The sequence below is a fragment of the Phlebotomus papatasi genome, chromosome 1 (assembly GCF_024763615.1).
Source record: "Phlebotomus papatasi isolate M1 chromosome 1, Ppap_2.1, whole genome shotgun sequence".
Classification (NCBI taxonomy): Eukaryota; Metazoa; Arthropoda; class Insecta; order Diptera; family Psychodidae; genus Phlebotomus; species Phlebotomus papatasi.
In genome coordinates this window covers 52,100,915-52,128,805 of record NC_077222.1, presented here as the reverse complement: position 1 = coordinate 52,128,805, position 27,891 = coordinate 52,100,915, and the positions used below count along the sequence as shown (strand labels likewise).

Below are 27,891 nucleotides of genomic sequence, written 5' to 3'. Positions count from 1 at the left end.
TTTGAACTAAGTGAACAAAAGTGGCTATATGGACCCGAGTGAGTCCGACAGCCTTACATAAAACAGAAGAAGAAGAAGAAGAAGGAGCCTTGGGAGCCAAATGGGAAGTTTTTGTACAAATTCCTGGACAATAGATTGCAAATTTGTGAAAATTATCCTCCCAAAATCATCATAAAACGTGTGATATTAGTGAAATAGTTGAATTAACTGCACAGGTACTGTGAAAACCCCCTAAAACTGTGCTTGAATCTGTCCCCAATAATTATCGATTTACCTTATGTTGGGTCACAGGGAAAAAAGGCATAATTTAATTGGTGAAAACAAGGTGAAAAATGTCGTAATACCCTCCAAATTTGTCATATTCATTGTCTGAGAACAATAAATCAGGCTGTTAAGTGGGGAAAAGGGGAAAAGAAGTGCGTGAAAAGTACTCTGGGGGGCATTTTAATGCATCCAGTTGGTTGAGAGGGAAGTAGTGACTTGATTGTCCGGAAAAGAAAGACTTAATGCTGCCCAGACGGACAACCTGGTAGATGTACTTAGGAGAATAAAAGGTCTGAAGAAAATGTCTAATCCCATTCCACCACTTGTCTGTGACACACCACCTCCCATTGATGATGACTTTGAGCCCTTTGACGATGATTTTGGGGCCTTCGAGGGAGCTGAAGGTGAGTCTTTTTGTGTTTTTTATTTTTCATGTCATTGGGAAGCGGAGTTGATTGGGATTCTTTTGTTGTTGGTTCCTGTAGAGACAATATCTCCCCGGGAGGAGAAATTGTCTACAAGTGATGGGAAGTTTGATCTTCCCGTTCCGGAAATTCCAAATGTGGTGGAACCCTTGGGAGTAGATTTGCCTATTAGGAGAGAAGAACCTCTGGGGGAGTCCGTAGAATCTCCAAAGGAATCCAAGGAGGATATTCTCGAGGAGAGTAGTGAGAAAAGTAGAAATAGTGAGATTCCGGGGGAAGAAGTTCTTCCGGAACAGCAGGAACTGCGTCTGAGTGATGATGTCACGGTTAAAAGGTGCGAAAGTCCCCCATCTTTGGTCCTCTCGGAAGACTTCAGTTGCTTCCCAGAGGACGTCCAAGCTGAAGACAATAGCAATTCTGGTGATGAAGTATCCCTGCCATCCTTGCATCTCGATTCGGGTGGAGTGTCTAAGAGTGTGACACCCACATTCACTCCACACCTCGCCGTGCCAGACAATATCGACAGCAACTTTGCCATCTCCGAAGATGACAAAGTGGGTCACGACGACGAAACTGAGGAGAATTTTGATGATTTTGCCGAATTCTCAAGTGCTCCAGTTACGGATGATTTGGCCAGATTGCAAATAAATCAAGAGCCTGCTCAGGAAATCCCCCAAGAATTTGGTGAATTCTCATCATCAGCGACAGCAGCAGAAAGTGTCAGTATTCCCAATGAGGTGATAGACTTTGTAGCGGATTTTAGTCAATTTGACGCCGCCTCGGAAGTTCCGGCAAATGTGGTTGTGAGTGACAGTGAAAATCAATCAACGAGAGACAATCAGCCCGAGGATGATGATGATGATGATGATGAATTTGGGGATTTTAGTGATTTTCAGCAAACAGAAGCAGCAACGGAAGCTGTGATAGATACCACCAATTTAAATAGTCAATTCCAATCTGCACTCAATTTTATGTTTCCCAAAGTACCCAATCCCGAAGAGGAGGAGGAGGAGGAGCAGGATGCCACTGGAGATGGCAAGATTGACACGAAATTCGTCCAGCAGATCCAAATGATGGAGGAATTGAGGGATTTCGAAGCGTCCAAGGCACTTCAGTATCAATGGCTGAATTCGACTTCGAATCAATACCTAATCCGATCGCTTGGCATTGATTCCCGGAATATTGTAAGTTTACTTTTCACATTATTACTCAATTATTCTTCTCAATGTTTCAAGTGTTTGATTTTATAAAAAAATTTTAAACCTTGGATTTTGCTCTAGCATCTCATGAACAATAGGGGAGACTGGGGCAAAAAGTCACAAATCGAAAATTTCAAAATTCAATATCTTCCAAGATCAAAAAGATTTTTCCATAGTCTTGAACAAGGAATTTAGAAAATAAAAAATATCGAAATTTTTAGCTCTATTTTTGAAATATTTTCCTTGCAGAAGATATAAATTATTACCGACTTATCTTCCAAAATTGATACACTGGTAAATATTTCCTAAATTATCTGGATTCTTTTAATACGAATCCGCTATCTATTTTAGAATTTTACAAATAATCTTTTGTCGAGAAATCCTTTTATTAAAAATGACCATTTGGGGTAAAAAGTAACAAAAGGTATGGAACAGAAGGAACAGAAAGTAACAAAAACCGATGCAATTTCTGATTCCTCACGGCGAAAAGAAACGTCAATGCTATGTGTCGCCGCTTGGTGTTTGCATTGGTCAAACGATCTGCAGTCTGCCTGTTTTTTTTGTTTTTTTTTTTTGTAAAATAGCTTGAAAAGCGTTTTTCTCGCTCAGATAGAGAAAACGATGTTTTACAAAGGTGTAGAGGAATAAATTTCCTATGAAAATATGTAATCTAGGTAATTTAATTCTTTCACGAGCACTGAGAAAACTTAGATGTTTCGTATAATGAGCAAATTCTTATAGGAAATTTACTACTCTACAACATTGCAGAAGACTATTTTCCTCTGTCCCGAAAGAAATGTGATTTTCGAATCATTTTCTAAAAGTCGATTTTGTGGAGATTCTCAAAATTGATGGAGCAAATTTTGTCAGTCTTCGGATAATTTGTGACGTTTTACTCTTTCAAACGTTAAAAATATCAAATAGACATATTTTTATAGGAAATTTATTCCTCTACAACTTTGTCGAAGATTATTTTTTCCATCTTAACTAGAAATGTGCTCAAATTGAGCTAATCAGTATTGATATTTTTCTGTAAGCCAAATATTCCAAAAATAGGACTCAAAATTTCATTATTTATTTCACATAATCCTTCCTCGAATCCCTTGAACTTGAAACTTTGTAAGTTTAAGAAGGTTCATGAAGGCTATATATAATAAAAATTTCAAGCCTCAGTCTCTTTTATTTTAGAGAAAATAGTGAATATTGAAATTTTCGTTTTGACAAATTTTGCCCCAGTCTCCCCTATGTTTTTTTTTAATTTACGGAATCCCGTAATAAAGGGAATCAAAATGTGATAATATCCCATACCTTAAAAATTCTGTGCAAACCATTTTTGAGAATGGTCACAAAATTGCCTTTTAGAAAACGGCTCGATAAATGTATTTCCTTACAAAATAGAAGAAAATGACTTTCACAGAGTTGTAGAGCGGTAAATTTCCTATAAAACTGAGCTAATTAGAAATTTCGGAGGTGCATGGGTAGCTTGTTTCTCCGACAAGACGATTTCTGACAAGAAATGTCGTCACGCTGTTTGTCCGTCTGTCCATCCGACTGTCACCAGCTCTAGAAGCCAAACGGTTAGAGATAGCGACTTGGGACCCTCGGGGGATCCCCCCATAAAACGACCCAAGGATCGTTAACATGCTCCTCATTTTCTCCCCACCGCTCCCCTTCCCCTCCAAAACGTGTTTTTTTGGGATTGCTTGAAAACGCATTGTGCTATTTTTTTTCATTTTTGGATATGTTTTAGAGATTATCCAGGCGGACATTTCGTCCTTAGACTAAAATACCGTTGAATAATCCCTTATAAAGGTTTTTCAAGGTCAAAGATTAAAAAGACACTACCCTCAGTCGCGGCATTAAGTACTTCGGGATTATGCACCTGACGGAATTATGCACATACAATTATGCAAGTTTGCCTACCCTTGGGAGTCAATTTATGAAATCATTTTTGAAATTCCCCTGAATATATACTATGTTGCGACGCGGGCAATTTGAAAACATTTTGCTACTTTTTCAGAATAAAACTTTAATTTCTTTTATTAAAGTAATTTTTTTTTAAATATTCTAACCATTTATTGAAGAACTCTGGCCAAAAAGTACTGTTTGTTAATGCATTTCTATTAAACAGTTGAATCTTTTTGTTTGACCTACTTTTACTCCGCGCGAAATTCTTTCTATGGCTGATTTATTCAAAAGAAAACCCCTGAGGGTATGCAAATTTTCTCGATGCGTAATGCCATTTCGCGCGTTTTTTTTTCGGTCCCGAAAATGTGCATAATCCCGGGATTGAGTGTAAAGAGCCTATTTATCAAGTGAATTGGGTCATGTTTGGGCTCGTTGAAAAGGTCTTGGGATTTCCTATAAAACTGAACTAGTTCCTATCGGTTATGAACCGGTTATAACCGATAAATAATTTTTATACGAAATTCAATTAAATTACTCCTGAGGTGTATTTTGGGAAATATTCTGAGTACACACGGCTCTTTTGAATACATCAACTGCCAGTGTTTGGCAGCTGTCACCCGGATAACGAAGTGCCGGATAACGAAGAGCCGTGTGTAATTTATAAATTGGTTCAAATCGGTTGTGAACCGGTTATAAACAGATGAGTATTTTTTTTTCGAAAATCAATTTTATTATTCTTAAAACTATTTTAAGGGATCTTTTGAGTGATTTATTAATCAGTTTCAATCGGTTGAGAACCGGTAAACAGTAAATGATGCGAAAGTACTTTTGAGGTATAGCATCTAAGTCACGAGTTCGAGCATTTCTCAAAGCCTGGGACGCTTTGCCAACCCTTTTAATGACCAAAATCGAATTTATTACTGATCATTTTAAATTATTTACTAGTCCATTTGACTTTTTTACTGACCAAATTGCTTATTTACCGACCAAAAGTGTTTTTCCTATTCAATACTAAAATGTGATAATCTTGTAATCTTGCATTTAACCTCAAATGGTAATGTTCAATGCCATTGAGACTTATTTAATTTTAGAAAGATTTCGAGGATATTTTCTTTTAAATCTTCCAATGCTGAAAATGTTTGTGCGATATTGTAATTTGCAAGGCGTTTTTAAGCCTCAAATATAGAATAAGAAATACAGTATGACCTCGATAGAGGCAATCCCCGATAGAGTATATCTCCAATAAAGTCAAAAGCCATTTTTTCACTCTACGGACTCCGGTAGTATCACCTTGAACTCAAATGAACGACTTACAATAATCTTCAATAGTAGAATTTATGGGTTAATTTAATAAAATATTCTACTATCATGTTAAATTAAAAATGGTTTAGTAGGGTAAGGGCTCATAATTTTGTACAGTCTGCTTATAAGCATAGATGTTCCAAGTCACTTAAAAAAAGCGAAGAAAAATTGTTAGTACTGCACCACAGCTAAAAAAGACTGAATTAAACACAAAGTTCTGACATATTTCTCGTAATCAATTGCTCACACTGAATTTTCAACAAAGCAATTTCAACTCAAATCATATTCAAAATTTAACGTACAGTGCCCGCTTCGTAATCCGGATGATTGGGAGACAATATGACAAATGTCCGCTTCGTAATCTGGATGGATTTTTTGAATTTGTTCAACGTCTCGCAAATATAATAAAAGTATTTTTGAAGAATTAGAATAAAAGTTTTAAAAAAGATTAAGAAGACATAATTAGAGAATTCTATGCTATTATACTTCATTTATTAAACAAAAACATCACAGGATAATTCATTTTCATTGCTGAACAAATATGCAAACATGACCCCAAAATTATTTTAAATGTAACCGTCGATAACTCGTCCGAATTACGGCGATCCGGATTAGAGAGCGGGCACTGTATTTAGTGTTAAAATCTTCCAAAAAGAACAAATATTTAGATAGAATTTATTATTCATCAAATACTGGAATAAAAATCCATAATTTTAATCAATTTATTTTTAGTGTCCAATTTTACCCTCAAAGTGTCCAAAATGAGAAACTAGTCAAAATTATGAGCCCTTACCCTATCTGGTACAAACATAAAATAATACGCTTTTCTATTAAAATTTCACATTTTTAATTGATGTTTTTCGAACTTCAGTTGTGTCAATGGATCTAATAGAGTCAATACAGACCTGGAAATATTATTTGACTCCATCGAGGTCCCACTGTATTTAATTTTGTGAATTGAAGAATTTATTGCTAAAAATTAATTTTTGATCAATAAAATATTTTTGATTTGATCTTGAAGCTCTACGGAGGAAAGTGGAATAGTTCAATGCCACGATTTGCTGCAAATTTGGGCTTTAGTCCACTGCAACCGATGAAGCCTGGTCCTGGTGCATCATCCACCTCCTCAAGTGCACCAAATCAGCAGCGCGATGGGAGTGAAATGGTGGCTTTACCTGCTACTGGAGGAGGAGGAGGAGTATCTGAGGTGCCAGCAGCTCAATTTGACTGGACATCTTCGGGTTTGGTGAATCCTCTTGATGGTGAGTCTGTCTTTTTTTTCTTGTATTTTACTCTCAATTTTATTGCGTTTCTCCATCTCATTATCTAATCTCACACACATTTTTCCACTGTTTGATTTTACATTTTTTTTGTGTTTTCATCACCTCAAGAGAGAGGCGACCTTTTCTACATTTTTTCTTCTGTTTCACACCATTTTTTGCTGGCAAAACAAAAATCTGTCTCATTTCATTGAGAGTTTTCCCCTGGCAAAATATACAGCGGAATGCAGAAATGAGTGCCGTTGTTTATGTTGTGCTTTTTTTTGTTATTTTTCTAACACATTTTTGTTTTCTACAATTAGTTGTTGAGAATTTGGTTTTTTTTTCTTAAAATGCTGCTGTGGAAATAGAATTTATTCGCTAAAGAAAAAAAAAAAGAAGAGAATAATTGTAGCGCAATATGATTCTTTGGCAAGCTGGATCAATTAACAAAGCAAAAAGATGGATAAGAAAGATTCATATTGAATTTTTGATCCAGTGACCAATAGTGATGCTATTACTTTTAATTGCTCAAAATATCATTCTTGGTTTTATTTATTTTTTGGTTTTTTTTTTTGGTTTTATTTGATTTGTTTTAGAGCTAAAATTCACGATTAAAATCATTTATAATGAGAAGAGTGCTTTTCAGAAAAATAGCATGTTCGCAAACTAATTGGAGTTTATACAAGTAAATAAATTTGTTTATTTTTTTTCTCATTTTTATTTAATTTGTAACCACTATTGTTTCACAATTGGATTGGAAAAAAATTGGTGGAATACAGAAAAATGTATTGTAATTTCCTCCTGGTCAATTTTGTTTTGATTTCGTTCGCAGAGAAAGCAAATTAATACTTTTATTTAATAACACTGTGCAACGATGGTTTTGTCCCTGGGTTCTCATGCTATTTTTTCTATTACTATAGGGTGAAATGATTTACGAAAATACTTATCATTTTGATTTCATTTGGATTTTGCGCCTGGAATCTAGGCAAAACCGTTTTTGCCGTTTTTTGATGCTTGAGTGCCTATATCTCCGATTCTGCTGAAACGATTTATTTCTTACTATGGAATAATTTGGTCTCCTTTACATGCCCCATAAATCCTCTGAACAGATGAAGTTCGTACAACTGACGCCAGGGGCGCTGTAGTCTCATAAATGTCAGAAAACATGGGAAAATCGAACTTTTTAGCAACTTTGATCAAAAATATCTCGAAAACTAGGGCTGTCCATAACAATCTTTTTTGTGGATTTGATAGAGAATTTAATCAGCTACATTTTCGTCCATGTACAACTTTTCTCTCAGATTGTTTTTTAACCTCGATATTGAGGTTCAAACGAAAAATGAGCATTCAGCCAACTAAAGAAAAACTTAACTATTTCGCATATTTTGACTTTTTCTTTTCAAGTTTAGATAACCCAGAGTATTATTTTCACTTTTCTTACAATTGTAGGACTTTATTAATACTTATTTCTTTATAAAATGTGTTTAGATATAATACAAGGTAATAACTCAAACAATATCTTCAGTAAGATTTCAGTGTTATTTCAATCTCAAAAGACTATTACAAAAAAGGCATATTAACTGCATATTGCAAAATTTTAAATATTTCAAAGAATATTTCTTGTTAAATTTACGTTTTAGAATCAATAAGTATATCTATTTTACCTTTTACATACCAGTTACATATGGAAAACTTTGCAAAAAATCCTTTTTCTAAATTCATTTCTTATTATAATTCTTTAAAAAAAATGTCCTACATTTATCTACAATCCTACAATTTTAACCTTATAATTACGTGATTTTCGTCGAAATAAATCTAAAACTAGTTTTTGAACTTGTAATTGTTACTTTATGTATACCACATACGTTAAAGTTTTATACAAGTTTCCAAGTAATAAAATAATATTTAAAAATTTAAAATGTCATATAAAAATCACCATAATATCGATATTTAAGTATTAAATAATATAATAAAAGCTTGTACTGCCTAATTGCGAGGAAAAAAACAATGACACTCGAAATTGTGAAGGGTTTATTTAGTTGGCTGAATGCTCATATTTTCGTTTGAACCTCAATATCGAGGTTAAAAAATAATCTGAGAGAAAAGTTGTACATGGACGAAAATGTAGCTGATTAAATTCTCTATCAAATCCACAAAACAGATTGCTAGGGACAGTCCTAGTTTTCGAGATATTTTTCATTAAAGTTGCTATAAAGTTCAATTTTTCCATGTTTTCTGACATTTATGAGACTACAGCGCCCCTGGTGTCAGTTGTACGAACTTCATCTGTTCAGAGGATTTATCGGGCATCTAAAGGACAACAAATTGTTCCATAGTGAGAAATAAATCAGTTCATCAGAATCAGAGATATAGGCATCCAAGTATCAAAATACGGCAAAAACAATTTTGCCTAGATTCTAGGCGCAAAAACCAAATGAAATCAAAATGATAAGTATTTTCCAAAAATCATTTGACCCTAGCAATAGAAAAAATAGCATGAGAACCCAGGGACAAAAAAAAAAGTTTAAAATTGTTGCACAGTGTAATTATATTTATATCCACAAGATAATAAAAGAAACATCACCCAAAAATTCGTTTTTAATCTTTCATTTTATTTTTCTAAAAACCATTTTTTTATCTTTTTGTTTATTTATTATTTTTTTTTAAATCAGAATCTGTAATTGAATATTTTTTTATTCTCTCAAAATTTAATCTTTCTCCTCTCTGCTAAAACAAAAAAACAAAAAAAAATATGGATGAATATGAAAAAAACAAAAATCATCTTCTTGTAATTGATCCAGCGTCACAAGCACACACTTTACTATTGGACCTAGAACAACTAGTGGTGGTGGCTAATCTTGATAAAATAAACCTTGATTCCTCCTCTTCATGCTCTGTGACGTCCCATGAAACTCCTGCTGATGATATTTTGGCTGATTGTGATATTGGACCATCAACTATGGGTCATCTAATAAACATCAATCCATCGAATAATCAAACATCTTGCAATCTCAATGATGGATCATTTGATTGGTCTGTCTTTGATAATTTCCATACAATCTCCTCCAATGCTTTTGCATCCAATGGTGATGGATTCACTAACAAATATCCCAATAAACATCTTCACAACTCCTTCGACACTTTTTTGGACATCAGTAAGTGTGTTTTCTTTTTTTTCTTATCAATTCTCTGTCCCTCGTTTGTCATTCATAGTTAATGTTTGATGTGTGTATTTTTTTTCTTCATTTGATTTTTTGCTGAACTAAAATTTTTTTCGTAGTAATTTGTTTGGTAGTTCTTAACAATTCAATTTTGCACTCATTTTTCACATTTTTTTTCCTAATTAACAATATGTTTCTAATGAAAAATGTTGTTGAGAAAATTAAGAGGTGTGTTATCAGGAAAGAAAATCCCGCATAAAATGTTGTAGAACAATTATATATTTTTTTCCACTATATTGTGTGTATATACGATGTTGTTAATTTTATCGACTGTGAAATTTTCGCAATTTTGAAATGTAGTTCAATTTGTTGATTGCTCGTAAATTGTGTTGAAATAATTATATGACAAAATTATATATGATAACACTTTAAAAACTTACATGAAAGAGGAAGGGTTGATGAAGTGTAAAAGACTTCTCGCAATGCTTGAAATCTGCAAAAGAAAAATTGACGTGACAAAACGTCTAAAGCGATCTTTAGACTAGAGGTTTAGCCCAGTTCCCAAAGGTCTCAAAATCCAGAATAGCGAGCAATTTTATTGCTTTTTGAGAACCTAATAGCTTATTTATCTTTAATAATCCAATCCTAAGTTATATTTTTTTCTAAAAATCGTGATTGATAATAAATTAGAACAATTAAGCCATATGGCTAAGTCTTATGCCCTAGACACACTTACGACTTAAGCCGAGAGACGGCTTAGTGGAAAATGATAGAAATGTGGTATAACTATTATTTCAAATACAATAACGCTAAGTCGTCTCTCGGCTAATCCTCAAGTCTGTCAAGGCCCTTAAGTCTGAAAGCCTGTACAACTTTGACCTTTATCTTCAAAGTTGTTTCACAATTTAAAATTAGTCGCTTCATAACGTTAATCGGTTAATCGGTTCATAAACTTAACCGATTTGACAAGATTCCGATTTGTTAGAGATTCCAAGACCTTTCCAACGCGCCCAAACTTGCCCCAATCGGTTGAGAAATATACTCCCAAGAGTCATTTTTACCTTTAACCTTGAAAAATCATTATTAGGAATGATTCAAGGGTATTTTCTTATGTGGGAAAAAATGCGTAGATAGGCATCGTAACCAAAAATAAAATATATGAATGATGCATTTTAGAGATATTGCGTTAAAATCGTAGTTTTGGAGAGGTAGGGTTTCTTGAAGATCCCAAGTCTTTATCTCTAATCGTTTGGCTTCTTAGGTCTGTTCACGGTCAAACGGATAAAATGGACAAATAGAATGACATCATGTCTTAGAAATCGTCTGATTTGTAAAGATTTTTCGGAAATTTGATTCCCCATGAGTAAAAAGGTGGAAATTTCGAGAAATAAAAAAAAAATAGACGAGCCGTATTCAATTAAATTCTATTTATTTATGAACATAAAATTACACAGGATAGCTCCAAATTTGCATTCTAAAAAAATATATTTTATTTTTTTAATTTTTTAATAATAAACTGAAAGAATGATGGCAAAGCATGCCAGCTTTGCGGAATGCTCGAATTCACGAGGTACAGCTCTCCGTGAATTAGATTTTCGCATAGTCCTTTAGTGTTTACTAGTAAAATTGATTCATAAATCACAAAACGATTTCAAAATTAAAAATTGGTAAAGAAATTATCATTCTAGAATCTTCTGGTATGAGTTAGAAGCATACGGACATACAAAAATGTAATTAGGGTAAATTAAGCTAATTCAAAATCTGCTTCAAATGGAAATTTTTCGCTATTCCAAATGGAAACGTCACTTTTTTCTTGATAAATACAGTACTAAATTACTATATTTATATATTTTCTATAACTCAGTCCCATTAATTAGTTAATTTTGCTTCAAATAAAGCGAAAATCCATTCATATTCACAAATTTTAATTTGTTAATTAGTCAGAAAAATTAAAAGTGTACCTTTTCACCATCGAATTTTTCATCGATCGACCATGGTTTCCAATGAAAAACACAATGAGGTGACTGTTGTTTATTCGTTTTGTTCAACATTTATGTCATATTTCTGGCTAATTTTAGTTAAATTAAGTGCTAATCTTTATTGTTAACGGTACGTGAAATTTTCAAATGAAATAATTACCTATTTCGTGAACAAAAAGGGTTTTTCTGAAGTGTCTGCAAATGCTTCAATAGGAAATCCCGGAAATATGATTTCTTTGGAGAGACTTTCTTATTGTTTTAGATGGGAAAGGAGAAAATACCAGGAATAAAAGCAAATCCTGCACTCAAGAGCAACTCAATAAGGTTTTGGAACCCTTTCGTCGCGGTTTCACTCACACTGTTTGTCTCCAATTAGAAACTTTCCCTTGTCTCCATTTGGATTAATATGTTTCCAATAGAAGCATTTTACATTCGCGCATTTTTCTTGTATTTAAGAAGTTTTCAAATATATTTAAAGAATTTTCACTAAACAATAACATTCTAGAAGAGTCAAGGAGCAAATTTATGTAATTCTCTTCATAAAAAAATATGAACTTAATGTGTTGAATCTTCTGAAAAAGTTAAAGCGTCTGAAAATGGTTTTGAATTAGGACATTTACCCTACGAAAAAGATAAGTCAGTTACGGATATTTAACCGATTCATTACTGATTTCAAAACCTTTCTAAAAAATCCAAATTTAACCAAATCGGTTTTGAGAAAAACGCCTTTCAAATCAGTTAAACTTTTTCCTTCAAAAATTTAGGATAGCGATTTTTTTAGGTTATATGTGTGTTTGGACGAAATGTTTACCTGGATATCCTACAAAACATATCCACAAATAAAAGAAATTGTAAAATCCGTTTTCGAAATAAGCCAAAAAACATAGTTTTGGAAGGATTGGAGGGGGTTGAGGGGAAAATAAAAAAAAAACTTCTGGAGATATTGTTTTTTTTTTTATTGAGGATCACCGAACACCGGAAGTTGATATCTTTTATGACTTTAAGCTCCAGGACAGTAAGAAATTGAAAAAAAAAATCGATTATATGTGGAGCTCAGAGGCAAAATGACACATATCCTATGCTTTAACCATAGGACATGTGCCATTTTTCCTCTGGACTCCACATATAACTGCTCTCTATTAAGTTCGAGCAGTAATAATGAACTTATCCAACTCCATTCAATGTGTATCTGGCCAGTTCTACGTAGTTGCAGCTCTTCCGGTGTTCGCCAGAGAAGTCGTTTCTTTTCAAAAAGAAAGACTTCGAATTTTTACCAAAGCTTTCGACCCTTGGTGTGGGTCTTCCTCAGTGGGTCAATTAAAGTCGTTTTACAATTTGAATTTTCGTCTGTCGTCTGCTAACCATTACACTTTGCCACTTAAACATTTATTTGGGACTTTTTTTCACTAGTATTTTATTTTAATTTATTAATAAGAATCTTTTTTCGCTATTGGCGTTCTCTACGTTGGACGGTCTTTGTTCAACTGAACAAAGACCGTCCAACGTAGAGAACGTCCAACGTAGAGAACGCCAATAGCGAAAAAAGATTCTTATTAATAAATTAAAATAAAATTTGTCTTTGTTCAACTGAACAAAGACCGTCCAACGTAGAGAACGTCCAACGTAGAGAACGCCAATAGCGAAAAAAGATTCTTATTAATAAATTAAAATAAAATACTAGTGAAAAAAAGTCCCAAATAAATGTTTAAGTGGCAAAGTGTAATGGTTAGCAGACGACAGACGAAAATTCAAATTGTAAAACGACTTTAATTGACCCACTGAGGAAGACCCACACCAAGGGTCGAAAGCTTTGGTAAAAATTCGAAGTCTTTCTTTTTGAAAAGAAACGAATTCTCTGGCGAACACCGGAAGAGCTGCAACTACTTATCCAACTCCATTCTAGGAGTGCTCCCGAATCACTGGTAAAAATAAAAGGATCAAATCGATCCTTTTGCAAAGGATCGATTTGATTTTGTTCGAACACATGAGAAAGAGCCCTCCTTGTAAAATCTTTAAGCATGCTTGTGATAAATTTTCATCAAAATTAAGTATTTTGAAGAAAATCATGTCAAAAAGCTCCATTTTGAAGTAAATTTTTCACAATATGTAGAAACCAAAATTATTAAATAAAATTACTTAGTTATTCAAATTTTAATCAATTTAGAAGTAGTTATATCTACCATTTCCAAAAATAGTCAGGATTTTATTTAGGATATGCTACAGAGTTAAAGTTCTAGGGTTGTAGTAAAATTCTCTTGTTCAAGAGTCAATGGGTTGATGGGCTGTGCATTCGATCTGTAATGCTCAGGAATTTTTCTGGCATTGGCCTCAATTCTAAGACCAAAATCAAAATCAAAATTTGAAGCTGTCAAATATTTCCAAAATCAAGATTTCGTAATCTGACGCGAAGTATTTAAGGAACTTAAAATGTTTTAGCATAAGAACGAAAATTTCAAGATTTTCCACACTTAACGAAACGTCATTTCTGACGAATACCATCTTTTCTCTGTTGAATTTGTTGAAATTTCGTCATACAAATTAGGAAAACAATTATAGGGCGTATTAAAGAATAAATGACAGGCCATAAACAGGAGTACAGGAAGTGCAAATCAAACTTGTGACCTGAGATAAACCAAGAAATGCTTATGCAAGATGTAAATATTTTGCAGGTATCCTCAGGGTGGTGTGCTTCGATATGTACATCTAGAAATACCTATACCATTTCGATTAAATTACAATTACAAGATCAAATACAGTATTTTTCAAAGTGATTCTCTTTGTGTGCTATCTCTTATAGAAATATTCCTCATCAATAGTCATTTCCATATGAAATTCTTCAAATTGTTAATATTTTGAAAATTCCAAGCACCTCCAAGTGGTTCTAGAATTTATTATTTATTTATTATTTCAAGAAAATAATAAATTTGACATCTTGAAATATTAGCCTCAATTCTGAGACCAAGATTAAGATCAAGAAAATTTCAAGATTTTGGTATTCTGAAATCAAAACATTAAGATCAAGATATCAAATCTGTAAAATTTTTTGGAATCTTGAAGTCCAAGACACAAACCGTATGGATATCAAGATTTGCATTTATGTTTCCAATATTTCAAGATTTCAAGACGTCAAATTTCTTGTTTTCTTGAAATAATTCCAAAAACCTATCGGAGGTGCTTAGAATTTTCAAGACAGTAACAATTAAGAGTTTCATATGGAAATGACTATTGATGAGGAATATTTCTATAAGAAATGGTACAAAAAGAGAATTACTTTGAAGAATACTGTCTTTAATCTAAATGGTACGTATTTCTAGATGTATAAATCGATGTACACCACCCTGAGGATACCTGCAAAATAATCACATCTTACATAAGCATTCCTTGGTTTATCACAGGTCACAAGTTTGGTTTGCACTTCCTGTACTCCCGTTTATGGCATTTTATTAAGTCTTTAATACGTCCTATAATTAATTTTCCTAATTTATATGACGAAATTTCAACAAATTCAACAGAGAAATGAAGATATTTGTCAGAAGTGACGTTTCGTTAAGTGTGGAAAATCTTGAAATCTTCGTTCTTAGCTAAGACATTTTAAGTTCCATAAATACTTCGCGTCAGAATACGAAATCTTGATTTTGGAAATATTTGAGAGCTTGAAATTTTGATCTTTATTTTGGTCTCAGAGTTGAGGCCATTGGTTCTAGAATTGGTAATCTTGATATCCACACGGTTTGTGTCTTGGATTTTAAAACTCCAAGACATTTGACAGATTTGACATCTTATCTTGATTGTTTGATTTCAGAATACCAAAATCTTGAAATTTTTTTGATCTTGATCTTGGTCTCAGAATTGAGATCATTAACTCTTTCGCGTCATTAGGGTCATATATGACCCCGGGAAAAAACAATTTTTTTTTGACTATTTACATTAATTGAAATCTATTTGTTTGTGCACGACATCATAATAGAAGGATGTAAGATTCTTGGATAATTTTCTCAAGACTCCAGATATTCAGGAAAAGAAAATATTTGAGATCAAAAATCACTAATTTCGAACTTTGTGAAATGACTTTTCTTTTTCAAAATTTTTTATAATTATTTATTTTTTTCAGCGAAAAGTTCTTTAGAAATACAAAATAGAATATCCAAAGATTGTATATTGCATATTTTGATACAATAAACTACTCTCAATTTTCCAGAAAAGCGCGTAGAATTTTCCGGGTCATATATGACCCTATTGTCCCCAAGGGTAACAGTGTTTTCGTCCCAAACCTATAGCGAAATGTAGTTGGGACATTGTTTTTCTTCGTGAAATGCAGGTGGGACATCTTGCTCCTGGACATTTCATTTTATATCTGATGAATTATAACATATTTTGCAATATTTTAAAGTATTCTGCAAGCGTCTCATATTGTGTAATTGTATTGTGTGTGAATAAATATGTGGATAAGTTTATTTTTGCCAAATACCACTCAAAATATTGTGACAGTGACTGTTCAAGGGATTACCAGGAAGATTCCTTGAACACCAGGAGTATAGTGTTCATCAAAGCAATCCAGTTTGCCATGGTTTTGGCCAAATTAATAACTTCAAGCAAAAAAACTCTTAAAAAGCCCGTGATATAGATTTTGAAAATGGTATGTACACTTCCCTTGAGGACAATAGGGTCATATATGACCCGGGGTTTTTCCGAGTTTTACGCAATGGAATTTTTTTTTCCTCTCTGAACTATTATATTTGATCATAAAACATTAGGAAAACCTCAATTTTACATGAATTCATCTGCTGAATAAAAGTGTAACGCGAAAGGTTAAAGGTGTTCGAATTGTATCCAGTGAGCTTAACTGCACTTGATTCCACGAGGCGTGGGATGAACAACCCCATCCCTATAAAAGAAAAAAAAATAATAGTAGGTCAAACTGCCCATGCTTCGTACGATTACGATCTCAAGCTTCATAATGACTGAATTTTTCTTATGTTTCTGAATAAATGTATCTTCGTAATATATTTTAAAAACAGGACACTTTTCCCTAGTTTTTAAAATATGGGTGCGATGAGTCACATTTATTGGGAAACATAGAAAACTTTAGTCATTATGAAGATTGGGACCGTGCAAAGCATGGGCAATTTCCCCTAATGCATGTTCTGAGCTCCTCTTGCAGAAATGTCTAAGTTTCTTTATGAAATGTTATGCCAGCATTATTTATCATTATTAAAATCATAAGATAACTTGAAAAATATGAGCACAATATTGTCAGTTTACATTTGGAAGTCATAATACAATTTTAAGCCCATTTAAGTAAAAGGTACACTTGGTTTTTAAATTCTAAATAGTAGATGCAGTAAAAAATGCTTTATTACAAGATTATTACTGTAATAATTTTTAAATTTGAATTTACATAAAATCAATTGTTATTTTATGAATTCAAGGGGTTACTATTGGAATTATTCCCATAATCCCCATTTTTCACTTGATTGGACAATTTTCAATTTAAACATTGCTGGAGCTTTCTGGCTGGTTGCCCAATTGGCAGTGACAATTTACCAAATTGAGGAAAAAAATTATTTTCCCTAATTGAACTTCCATAATATACATATCTACTTGATGAATTGTGTTTGCCAAAAAGATACGCAGCACAAAAGAAGCAAATTGAACGCATGTTTTTGATGATAAAAGTTTTATACTTGCGGCTATTGCACAATTTTATTTGTGTTTTGACGATTCTCCCGGAGTTATAATAAAAGAAGGTGGTGAAAGAAGGCTCATTATAATTGAAGCTCCATATAAAATTTTATTTAGGTTGCACCAAATTCTGGAAATGTGTTAATAATTCTTTTCCCGTGGGAACAATTAAAATTGTTGATCTCTTTGTCAAGAGATATGAGTATGTCTTTTGATAAAGATGTTGTAAATGCATTTTCTGCTACTCATAATAATTTAAAATTGGTCTAATTAAAAAAAAACAACATAGGTAGAACAATGTGAAAGCTGCGAATTCTAACGGAGATTATTATAGTTATTTTTCAATGCTATAAATTTATTTATTATTAAGAATATTTTAAATTATAATTTTTATTGTGAAATCACTTACGTCAATTTGTTGCATTTCTTATAAAAACTGTTTTCTTTTTCTTCAACAGCTTCATGCAAAGTGTTTAGATGTAGTGATCGTAATTTTGAAATTTAATATTAGTTTATCTCTCATTTAATGTAAATAATATACAAATAAAAACCGGTGTTTAATAAATAAAATAAGCTAAGTAAAATGGCACGTTGTGTAAATAATTTTGTAGATGTTTAGTATTTTATTAAATAAACATACAAAGGAATCAGTTAGTTCAAGTTTTGTTGTGCAATTTTTCGAATCATAACAAAATAATTGTATAAATGTTTTCTCAAGGAATTAGAATATTATAAGACTGTTTTTTCATCATTTCTTGTTAATAATAATAATATAAAATAACAAGTTAATAGATAAAATTAAAGGACTTTCTTTACTTATTTTTTAAGTAAATTAATTGAAAAGGCTCCATTAAGGGTCTTAAGTCGGGGGGACTTAAGTTTTTCTAATCGTACGCTCTTAGGCCCAGTTATAACATACTAAAATTTGAGATCGATCGATGCCATAGGGGATGAGTGGGATGATTTATTGAGAAAAGAAAATTTGGTGGTATGCCAAAATTGCGGAAGGGGGGGGGGAGGGTCTAACATCACCAACTTCTATCTACCTATCGACATATAACATTTACCGCCGAGAACCGCTTGTCGATTGTCTTTCCGTTCTCTCTCCAGAAGTGGTTATACGACGGACGGACGGAACTTAACGGCCATGAAAATCAATTTTAACGCATATGATATTCGTGATCTATGAGTGTCAAAACGTGTAAATCGAAAATTTGGGCCCGATCTGACGAGGTCGGATTTCACGTTGGATCACAAAAGCTGAGATTGTAAAGAATCTCAGCTAATTACCCATTACGAAGCTTAGGATCGTACGAAGCATGAGCACTTTCCCTTAGTTAAATCAGAAAAGGAGATAAGGTTTTTCAAAGTTTTGTTTTCGTCTCTGTATCTTCGGAAATATTTCAAATTGACTATTGAAAATTTTTTGGTATAGGGTAAGGGCTCATAATTTTGGACAGTCTGCTTATAAGCATCGATGTTCCAAGTTTGAAGTGCGATATTTTCATAACTGATTTACTTTTTTTGTTACTCTCTATTTAGAAGAGTTGTTTAGAAACTTGGCAAGGGTTTATTATCTTTCATTTTACTAAAATTAGTCTTAATACGTTTAAAATGAATTGATATGTAGAGGTGCATTTGGTTCTTATTTTGGACAACTTGGCTGTAAATTTGGACAGCTAATCCGCCTCAACAGGATGCCCATTGTTCTTCATTTGATGAACCAATCTTACCAAGTCCTCTTCCTGTTCATGTAAGGGAAACGTAGAATGTCACAAGAAGCCCGGAAACTTTCCATATCATTCATTAAAGTGAGTTGACTTTCGGTAACCTAAATACTCGTGGATTCGCTCATTCCCTGGCCTTTCCGGGAGCTTTTCAATGCCTTTCTCGCTACATCTCTTTCGTAGAGATGATCTTCCTTTGTTTCTCCAGGCATTTATACAATCACAAAAGCTAAAACTTCACGAAATTTGAGCAAAAAACACCTGTCTAAAATAAAGACTATCACCTCACTGGTGAATCTCTTAGAAAATTTCCCATTTTTCACACGAAAAATCTAATTCACAAGGCAAATCTCACTTCAGGTCAAATGTACTAATTACCATTAACGTGAATCAACACAATATTCAATGAATATTCAATAATATCACTCAGAAAAAGCCAAGAAACATTGTTAGTACTTCACCACAGCTAAATAAGACTGAAGTTAAACACGAAGTTCTGTCATATTTCTCGTAAGCAATTGCTCCCACTGAATTTTCAACAGAGCAATTTTAACTCAAATCATATTCAAAATTTAACGGTTTTAGTGTTAAAATCTTCCAAAAAGAACAAATATTAAGGTAGAATTCATTATTCATCAAATATTGGAATAAAAATCCATCATTTTAATCAATTTATTTTTAGTGTCCAATGTTATCCTCAAAGTGGCCAAATTTAGAAACTGTCCAAAATTTTGAGCCTTTCCCCTATCTTTAGATAGTTTATCTACCTATTTAAGATATAAAAAAATAGATCCCTTTTTTATCCTGTAATTCAGGATACCTGCGTAATAAGTTTTAATCGCGAAGGATCTCGCGTGGCAATTGGTAAGATCACACAAAAAATTATCCGGGTTCAATGATAAAAGTGTTCAAAATTTTCGATCAAGGAGAAGGTCCGTGCTATACTTAATATAAAATAAAATGTAATCAATAATTTGTTTAAAATACTATTTTTGCGTTAATTTTTTTCTTTCGAAAAAATCGTACTTATTATATATAGGGTAAGGGCAGAATCACATTGACAGTAAAATGCTCATCGTCACCGTCAAAGTCCTCACCGTATTTCGTTGATTTACGCATTTTCATTGTAATTTTTACGCAAATTCTTAATTACCGTGTTACATTATCTCATACTCGGTGCCACTAGGTGAAAATAATATAAGAAAATTGAAGAAATAATACGAAAATGCGATAAATTGTGAGTAAAAAAAACTGTACGAAAAACTGTAGCAAAAAAATCCTAGTTTTTTTTGCTTACCGTTTATAACATTTTCGCTTTATTTATTCAATTTTCTTATACTATTTTCTCCTAGTGCCACCGAGTATGAGACAAAGTAATATCGTAATGGAAAATTTGTGTAAGAATTGCAATGAAAATGCGTAAATCAACGAAATACGGTGAGGGCTTTGACGGTGAGCATTTTACTGTCAATGTGATTCTGCCCTAAGTGTGCAAAATTTCGGCATAGTTGCATGCAAGCGCCAAAGTCTTAAGTTTGAAATGTAATATTTTAAATACAAATTGATTTTTTTTTATTCTTTCTTCTGAAAGAGTGTTGCTTGGAACCTTGTAAAGAATTTACTGTCTTTATTTACTCTAAAATCATTCTTAATACATTTTAAAATGTATAAAAATATAGACATAGCTCTTGTGCCGTATTTCGGCCACCTTCATTCTCATAGTTTCTTGCCCTTCGGGAATTCTTCCAATGTCTTTTTCACGTCATCTCGTTTGTCGAAGCTACATTTTATGTTATTCTTTTGCATTGTATAATCTCTAGAGTACGTAAAATCTAAACGTTCATGGAAGTTCGAGGATCAAAAAAGGTGGCCGAAATTGCAAGCTGGTCGGAATTAGGCACACTTACCCTACTGTTCATTTTTATTGCATTTTTTTAAAATAAATACTTATGCATAAACTAGATACATGTTAATGTGAGCGACTTGGCTGTGAATATTTAATTTTCTTTTGTTATTGATATTGTTCATTTTCTTCATTGTAACAATCAAGTGAATGTAAATTGAAAATTTGTACAAATTAGTTTGTAAAATGGAATGCAAACGAAATGCTGATTGTTAACAGTTTTTTTTTGTATATATTTTGGTTAAGATGGATTTCTGTGTGATTTCCAGGCGCCCCAAAGGTCCTACCGAAATCAGACGATCCAAAAGATCCGAAAGAGCAGCCTGAGCTTGCTGCGACGACCACGTCTGCAGCTCCAGTTGCAGCAGCCAGTGACTCATCTGAGTCACAATCAGACGACATCCACGTGGCGAAGGAAGTGAGTGGGGGAAGTGTGCGCCCAGGGGCCACAAATATCCTGCCACAGTCCTTCAGTCAACCCCTCAGGGAGACACACATTTTCACCCCGAGCAAATCCAGCAATCCCGTGTCGCGCGAGGTAAGTGACCACGCATCAGTTGCTGAGAGTAAGATTGTTGTGAAGGAGTACAGGGATGTTGAGTATAATCCTGAGAAGGTGGCACGTGTTGATGATGATGATTTTTCGGACTTTACGGAATTCAAGGGTTCATCTGGGGTGGAAGAAGTTGGAGTTGGAAAGAAAGTTCCAACAATAGAATCACCATATCGTATTGTTGACAAAGTTGTGGATTTCACGAAGCCAACTTTTGGTGTGTCTCCCACGGAGGAGATGGTCAATGGGAGGGGTAATAAAATGAAGGGTGATCAGGGTGAGGAGGATGACTTCTGTGATTTTCAATCAGTAACACCACAACATTCCACAAAAAATAGTCAAACAATAGCACCCATTCTGCAGCCACTGAATGTGATGAAATTGCCCGAGAGTACACCAAAAATTGCCTGGCCAAGTCCTGGTATAAATCCCGATGAGATGGCACGATTGGAAGCAATTTTTCCACAAAAGAGAAGTGCATCGTTGCCATTGTCCGAGAAGGTGGCCATAATTGAGACAAAAACCACGGAAAAGAGTAAAGATGACGATGAATGGTCGGATTTTGTGTCAGGTAACAACATATCATCTACGTCCAATCGGGATGATGATTGGACGGATTTTATGAGTGGAACACCATCAGCGCCACCAGGATCATCACAGAAATCCCTTCAGCAAGGACCAAATTTTTCATCATGGACCACACCACAATTGCCACCACCTCAATTTACAGCCTGGCATCACAGTAACATCTTCAGTCAGCCTCCTCAATATGGGCCAGGCGGTGTGCAAAAGGCAACAGTGGCACCACAAATGATCAATAACAATCACTTAAGCAAGGGAAATGGACAAATCAATGGTTTTCCCCTAGTTCCACCTTCACTGTCCACCATTTCGACTGGCAATGCAATGTATCAGCGACCAAGGAGACCACAAACTGATACACCGAGTATTTCAGTGATTCCGGACATGAGTTTCCGGGCACCAAAGTCCCTGATTCAGCTTCCGCGTTCGAATTATGCCAAGAAATGATTTTTGGAGTGCGATCAGACGGCAATGGGCGATGTGTCCATGTGAAGTCTGATCGCTTGGGTATTAGGGGAACTTCTCTGGGAAGAGGCTGCAAAAGGTAAGAAGTTTCGGCAAATGAGTCTCTGCTAATTTTTAGTTCTTCTCCTTTAGCCTCTAACCGCCACTGAAGGAGGGAAACCCTTCCAAAGCGGCACTTTTGAAAGAATAAATGAGAAAAAGTCAAAGGTCATATCCATGTGAGCATTTTCCCTTTGATTCAGGTGTTTCATAAACTAATCAATTTGTTAAGGTTTGTTGACAAAGTTGAGGCTTTCATATTCTTGAACATACTCTGAAAAAAATTGTGAAATGGCACGAAAAGTTTGTCAAAAGAATGTTCTTCCATCCAGAATATGGAAAAGTTCTGTCAAATCAGCGGTCAACGGGATCTTGTTAAAAATTGGTCAAAAGAATGTTTTTCCCAGGGGCCTCTCGACATTTCATTTTTCCATACGTTTTTGCATAGAGGCACTATAGGCTATTGGCAAGTTTTTTCCTAAATGGAATTAACTTATCAGTTTAATATATTTCGAAATCGTGCATTAAAAGCTATCTAAAAATACATATTTCATAATGTTCGCCAAAATAATACAAAAACTCTGAGCAAATTTGTTTAAGTCCCGGTGCAATATCTGTAAAATTTTTACAAGGAAAAGTGAAAAATAGCTTCACTTTTTATTAGACTTGATGGGCCCTTGGTTTTTCCACACAAAACTCGTTGTTCAGAGTAGGGGAGACTGGGGCAAAAAGTCACAAAAGGGATATTTTATTTTTTTACAAGCTACTCGAGCGCTTCAAAAATTTCTAATTAGCGCAGTTTTTACTAACAGAGAAATCCGAAAAAGTTAAAATAACATTCCGGAAATGTTAATTTTACCCTGTAGTATTGATCCAAAATCGGTGTAAATATTACCCTTTTTAGGTGTATTATGGGTTAAAGTTACCCTTTTTCATGTTGATTTTACCCGCAAAGGGTGTAAAATTAACATTAAAAAATGTTGATATATTCTTATACCTAAAAAGTGTTGAAGTTATGAGGAAAAAATGTTAATCGCACCCTCTTTTTTTTCTCAGTGTTGTAGGAAATTTACCGCTCTACAACTTTGTGAAAGTAATATTCCTCTATTTTGTAAGGAAATACATTTATCGAGCCGATTTCTAAAAGGTAATTTTATGATTGGGTATTATCATATTTTGATTCGCTGCATTACGGGCTTCCGTAAATTTGAAAAAATACCGAGAGGACATATTTTCATAGAAAATTTATTCATCTACACCTTTGTAAAACACCGTTTTCTCTGAGAGAAAAGTGAGGAAACGAGAAAAGCGCTTTTCAAGCTATTTTAGAAAAAAAAACACACACGAAAGACTGCAAATCGTTTGACTAATGCAAACAACAAGCGGCGAGACATGATATTGACGTTTCTTTTCGCCGTGAGACATCAGAAATTACTTCGCTTTTTTGTTACTTTTTGCTCTATACCTTTTGTTACTTTTTACCCCAAGTGGCCATTTTTAATAAACGGATTTCTGGAGAAAAGAACCTTTGTGAAATTCTAAAATAGATAGCGGATTCGTAGTCAAAGAATCCAAATTATTTAGAAAATATTCCCCAGTGCATCAATTTTGGAAAATAAGTAGGTAATAATTGTTATCTTCTGCAAGGAAAATATTCCAAAAATAGGGCTAAAAATTTCGATATTTTTTATTTTCTAAATTCCTTGTTCGAATTCTAAGAAACTTACGACATTGAAGAAGGTCTATGGAGGCTATCTATTAAAAAAAAATTGAGCCGCTATCTTTTTTACCTTGGAAGATATTGAATTTTCAATTTTTCGACTTGTGACTTTTTGCCCCAGTCTCCCCTACCGTCGTTCCGGTTAACTTTGCACTTTTTAATAAATACTAAAAAATCAACAATTTCTCATAATAAAGGACAACAAAGATCTTCACATCTAAGGGTAAGATACATGAGATCTACAAGATGACGTTGTCGCCATCTTGATTTGACGTTTCTGTCCGCCATTTTGAATAACTGTTAAAACTTAAAACTTGTCCTATTGGGCTGAAATTTTAGTATGTTGTAGCTGATGTCAAGACCTTTTCAGAATGTATCTATGTTCTAGTCTACATCAATCCTCTACCTAGATACAGAGGCTCAAAGTTAAAAATTTTGTAATACTCATATTTTGGCGATCTTTATTTTTTAATCTTCAATATTTGAAACCTAAACGAAATGCCTCAGTAATCATTAAAAATGGTTGACACTTTTATTTTATATATATTTATTTACTCTAACATAATTTAAAAGAATAAACGGAAAGTAATAATAATATAATAATAATAATAATAATGCTGGCGCAACATTCCATGAAGGAACTAGGCCTTCCCACAAGGGGATTTCTAGACACGCATTATTATTTTTTCTTGTACGGGATGAGGTTGTCAGTCCCATGCCCGTGGAATCAAGTACAGTGAAGCTCACTGGATGCAATCCGAACACCTTTAACGCCAGAAAAATTTCTGGTGACCTAAAGGGGATTCGAACCCGGGACACTTGCATCATAGAGCGAGTGCTCTACCACTTGACCCATTGAGTGGCCGCCAAACGGAAAGTGCATTTATTTAATTTTTTATTTTTCATCTTTGCGAAAACAGTTTTTCAGATTCTCAAATAATACGTTGTTATAAACAAAAACATAACTTTTTTTAACGCAGATTCATTCCGGGAGTGTTTCTGAACAATTTCTCTTCTTTTAAGTTTTTGTAACTTGCTATTTTGTCCTAAATTTTAAATTAACAAAAAACATTTTATTTCTTATGATTTATCATTTTGTTTATATGCATATATTGACCATTGAAAATTTTAAAAAAGTGCGAATGTACTATTTTCTTATTAAATGACATAACTTTAAAATATAACTGGATTAAAAGATGTTAGTCGCACGCATTTCATCTTTTTGAGGTACTTTTCCAATAGACGTAACAAACTTTTGACGCAAAAAAATAATCAACATTTGGCAAACAATTATTTTTCATATGATATAAGATTTATAATAATTTATAAAATACATATATAAGATCTACGGATGACAGGCAACCAATTTGCAAAAAGAAAAATTTAAAAAAGTATTTTTTTCTATCTTTTTTCCACTTGGTTTCCTGAAAATACAAGCCGTAACAAACTTTTGACACCCACTGTATGCATTTCAAATTTACTGCTCCTGTAAATTTACTGAATTTACTCCGAATAATAGGCAATTCATATCAATTTCTTTCAAACCATTTTCACTTAAGCCGGAACTTCCTGTAGTCTTTTGTCGATCTTAACGACCTTTTTTTTAGTTCAGTATGTGGCTTTCACTTGGGTTATATGAGAAAGGAGGGAAACTATCTGATGGGCCACATGGGAGATACAACAACGAGGCTAGAATTTAGCACGCGTTGTTGTCGTAGTAAAAAAAAGTAAAGAATAATTTAGGAACTTCGACAAGATTTGCTTAGTTTTTTTTCTGACTTGTTCTATTTCCAGCAGCATTTTGGTTAATTTTTGAAATACCTGAAATTAGCGAATTACCTGAAATTGAATGGATTACCTTCATCCATCCGTTGCAATTTTTCACAGAGATTTGTATATAAAAACAAAGGAAAATTTGAGCAGAGACTTGTTTCCACTTTAGGGGAAACTGGGGCACCACTAAATACGAGGTAGCACTAAACAATAATTTTTATTTCTAAACTATTTCGAATGTATCGACCATTTCTTCATTGGAGAAGCGTTCCTAGAATGCCTATAAATTTCTACACTGAGAGAAATCCGAAAAAGTTAAAATAACATTCCGGAAATGTTAATTTTATCCTGCAGTATTGATCCAAAATCGGTGTAAATATTACCCTTTTTAGGTGTATTATGGGTTAAAGTTACCATTTTTCATGTTAATTTTACCCTTAAAAGGTGTAAAATTAACATTAAAAATGTTTATATAGTTTTACACCCAAAAAAAGTTAATCGCAGCCTCTTTTTTTCTCAGTGTAAAAGTTTTGTCCTCTGAAGTCGAATGTCTGATTAAAAAATCGCACTGTTTGGTGCTATCCCGTGTTTAGTGGTGCCCCAGTTTCCCCTATACTTTTTGCAGAGCAGACCTTTTTTGTGTGTCGAGTCCATCCTCAAGGAAAGAAGAAATATATTGTGAAATTAAAGAGATCACGCATTACTTAAAAACTATTATATATTTTACAATAACACACAGAGAAAAAATTATGATCTTTTATATCTCAATTCTTTCTGTTTTTGTTTCATTTTTTTTCAATCTTTGTAATAAAAGAAAATGCATAAAATGTGAGTCTTGTGAAAGCAAAATGAGCTAGAAATTCAACCAAGCAGTGTGTAAATTAGTTGGCAGAAAGATATTGAAGAAAGAAAAAAAAACAGCGTTAAAAAGAAATTTGTATAATGAAAGGATGTAAATATACTTACAATAAATGTTATTTATGTAAAAAGGAAAACTGTTTTTTGGGTGTTTTATTGTACAAAAAACCATTTATTCTCAGTTTTGTTTAACATTATAAATTTGCAATTAATGGAACAGATTAGAGTCATTTTACAAAGTTGCTCTTTTATTTTCTTCTCCTTTCTCTTTTTTTTCATTTCTTAATTCAAGACACGGACAAAATGGGGAGAATAGAGAGGGGGACTTAAAATAGGAAAGGATGCCTTAAAAGTAAGTGATTAAAATATCTTTTTTTCTCGGTAAAATTTTTATCGTCACTTTGCATTTTAATTAAGAGAAATATCCTAAATTACACATTTATTTATTTTTTTTACATTTCCCGTAAACTACATTATTTTCTTATGTTTTTTTTCTCCTCTTTTTACTCACGTCTCCAAAGTTTCTAGCAATTTTTTTTTGCGCCTTCGAGCGCCAATTACAATTTTTTTTAAGAAATAGATCAAAATAGAGTGAAATAGATCAGAGAATGTTTTGCATGATTGGTGTATTTTTTTCTTTTTTAAAATCGTTTTTTTTTAGATGAAGAAATGTCGTGCTAGTTGCAATATATACGAATGCATTACAATTATTATTTTGTTTTTTAAATTCTTCTCCCAATGATTTTATTAATTAATCTTTGTCACATTGATATTTTTCTTCTTCAACTCTTGAATATTTTTTTTTATAAAGATTTTCTTTCCGAGAAGGTACCACAAAATGTCCCAAAACTGTTCATGTCCTTAAAACAAACATATTACAAATTGGTTCGGTTTATCTTAAATATTTTTTTTAAAAAAAATGTCTCTTCTCCAATTTTAAAATCCTTTTTAAGATAGTAATTACGATAATAAATTAGCAAGATATTTTTTTCATTGATAACTAGAATAGAAGTTTTTTTTCTTATAATTTTAATTTTTTTTTAAAAAAAGAAAGGAAACGTTTTAAATGTTTCAAAAAATGTCCTGTTT

The 27,891-nt window shown here is 33.2% G+C and overlaps 1 protein-coding gene across 4 annotated transcripts; it reads left to right on the top strand.

The window, feature by feature from the left end:
* The first annotated feature begins 88 nt into the window (after positions 1 to 88).
* Positions 89 to 27,711, top strand: LOC129805971 (uncharacterized). Of its 4 annotated transcripts, XR_008752137.1 has the most exons (6): positions 89 to 215; positions 292 to 668; positions 750 to 1,873; positions 6,120 to 6,360; positions 21,082 to 22,491; positions 26,570 to 27,711. XR_008752137.1 is itself a non-coding variant. In XM_055854268.1 (4 exons), the coding sequence occupies exons 1-4, from the start codon at positions 566 to 568 to the stop codon at positions 22,392 to 22,394; spliced, it is 2,781 nt and encodes a 926-aa protein (XP_055710243.1). In that variant the 5' UTR covers positions 89 to 565; the 3' UTR covers positions 22,395 to 22,627. The 4 variants fall into 4 exon arrangements, 1 of the variants encoding a protein (XP_055710243.1); XR_008752139.1 differs by having other exon boundaries at positions 89 to 668; positions 26,549 to 27,711; XR_008752138.1 differs by having other exon boundaries at positions 89 to 668; positions 26,538 to 27,711.
* Positions 27,712 to 27,891: the final 180 nt, after the last annotated feature.

Bases quoted from the DNA above. Each gene is read 5' to 3' on its own strand.
- LOC129805971 (XM_055854268.1), top strand. From the start codon at position 566: ATGTCTAATCCCATTCCACCACTTGTCTGTGACACACCACCTCCCATT. The intron at 669-749 runs GTGAGTCTTTTT...TGGTTCCTGTAG, and splicing joins GGCCTTCGAGGGAGCTGAAG to AGACAATATCTCCCCGGGAG. The intron at 1,874-6,119 runs GTAAGTTTACTT...TTGATCTTGAAG, and splicing joins GCATTGATTCCCGGAATATT to CTCTACGGAGGAAAGTGGAA.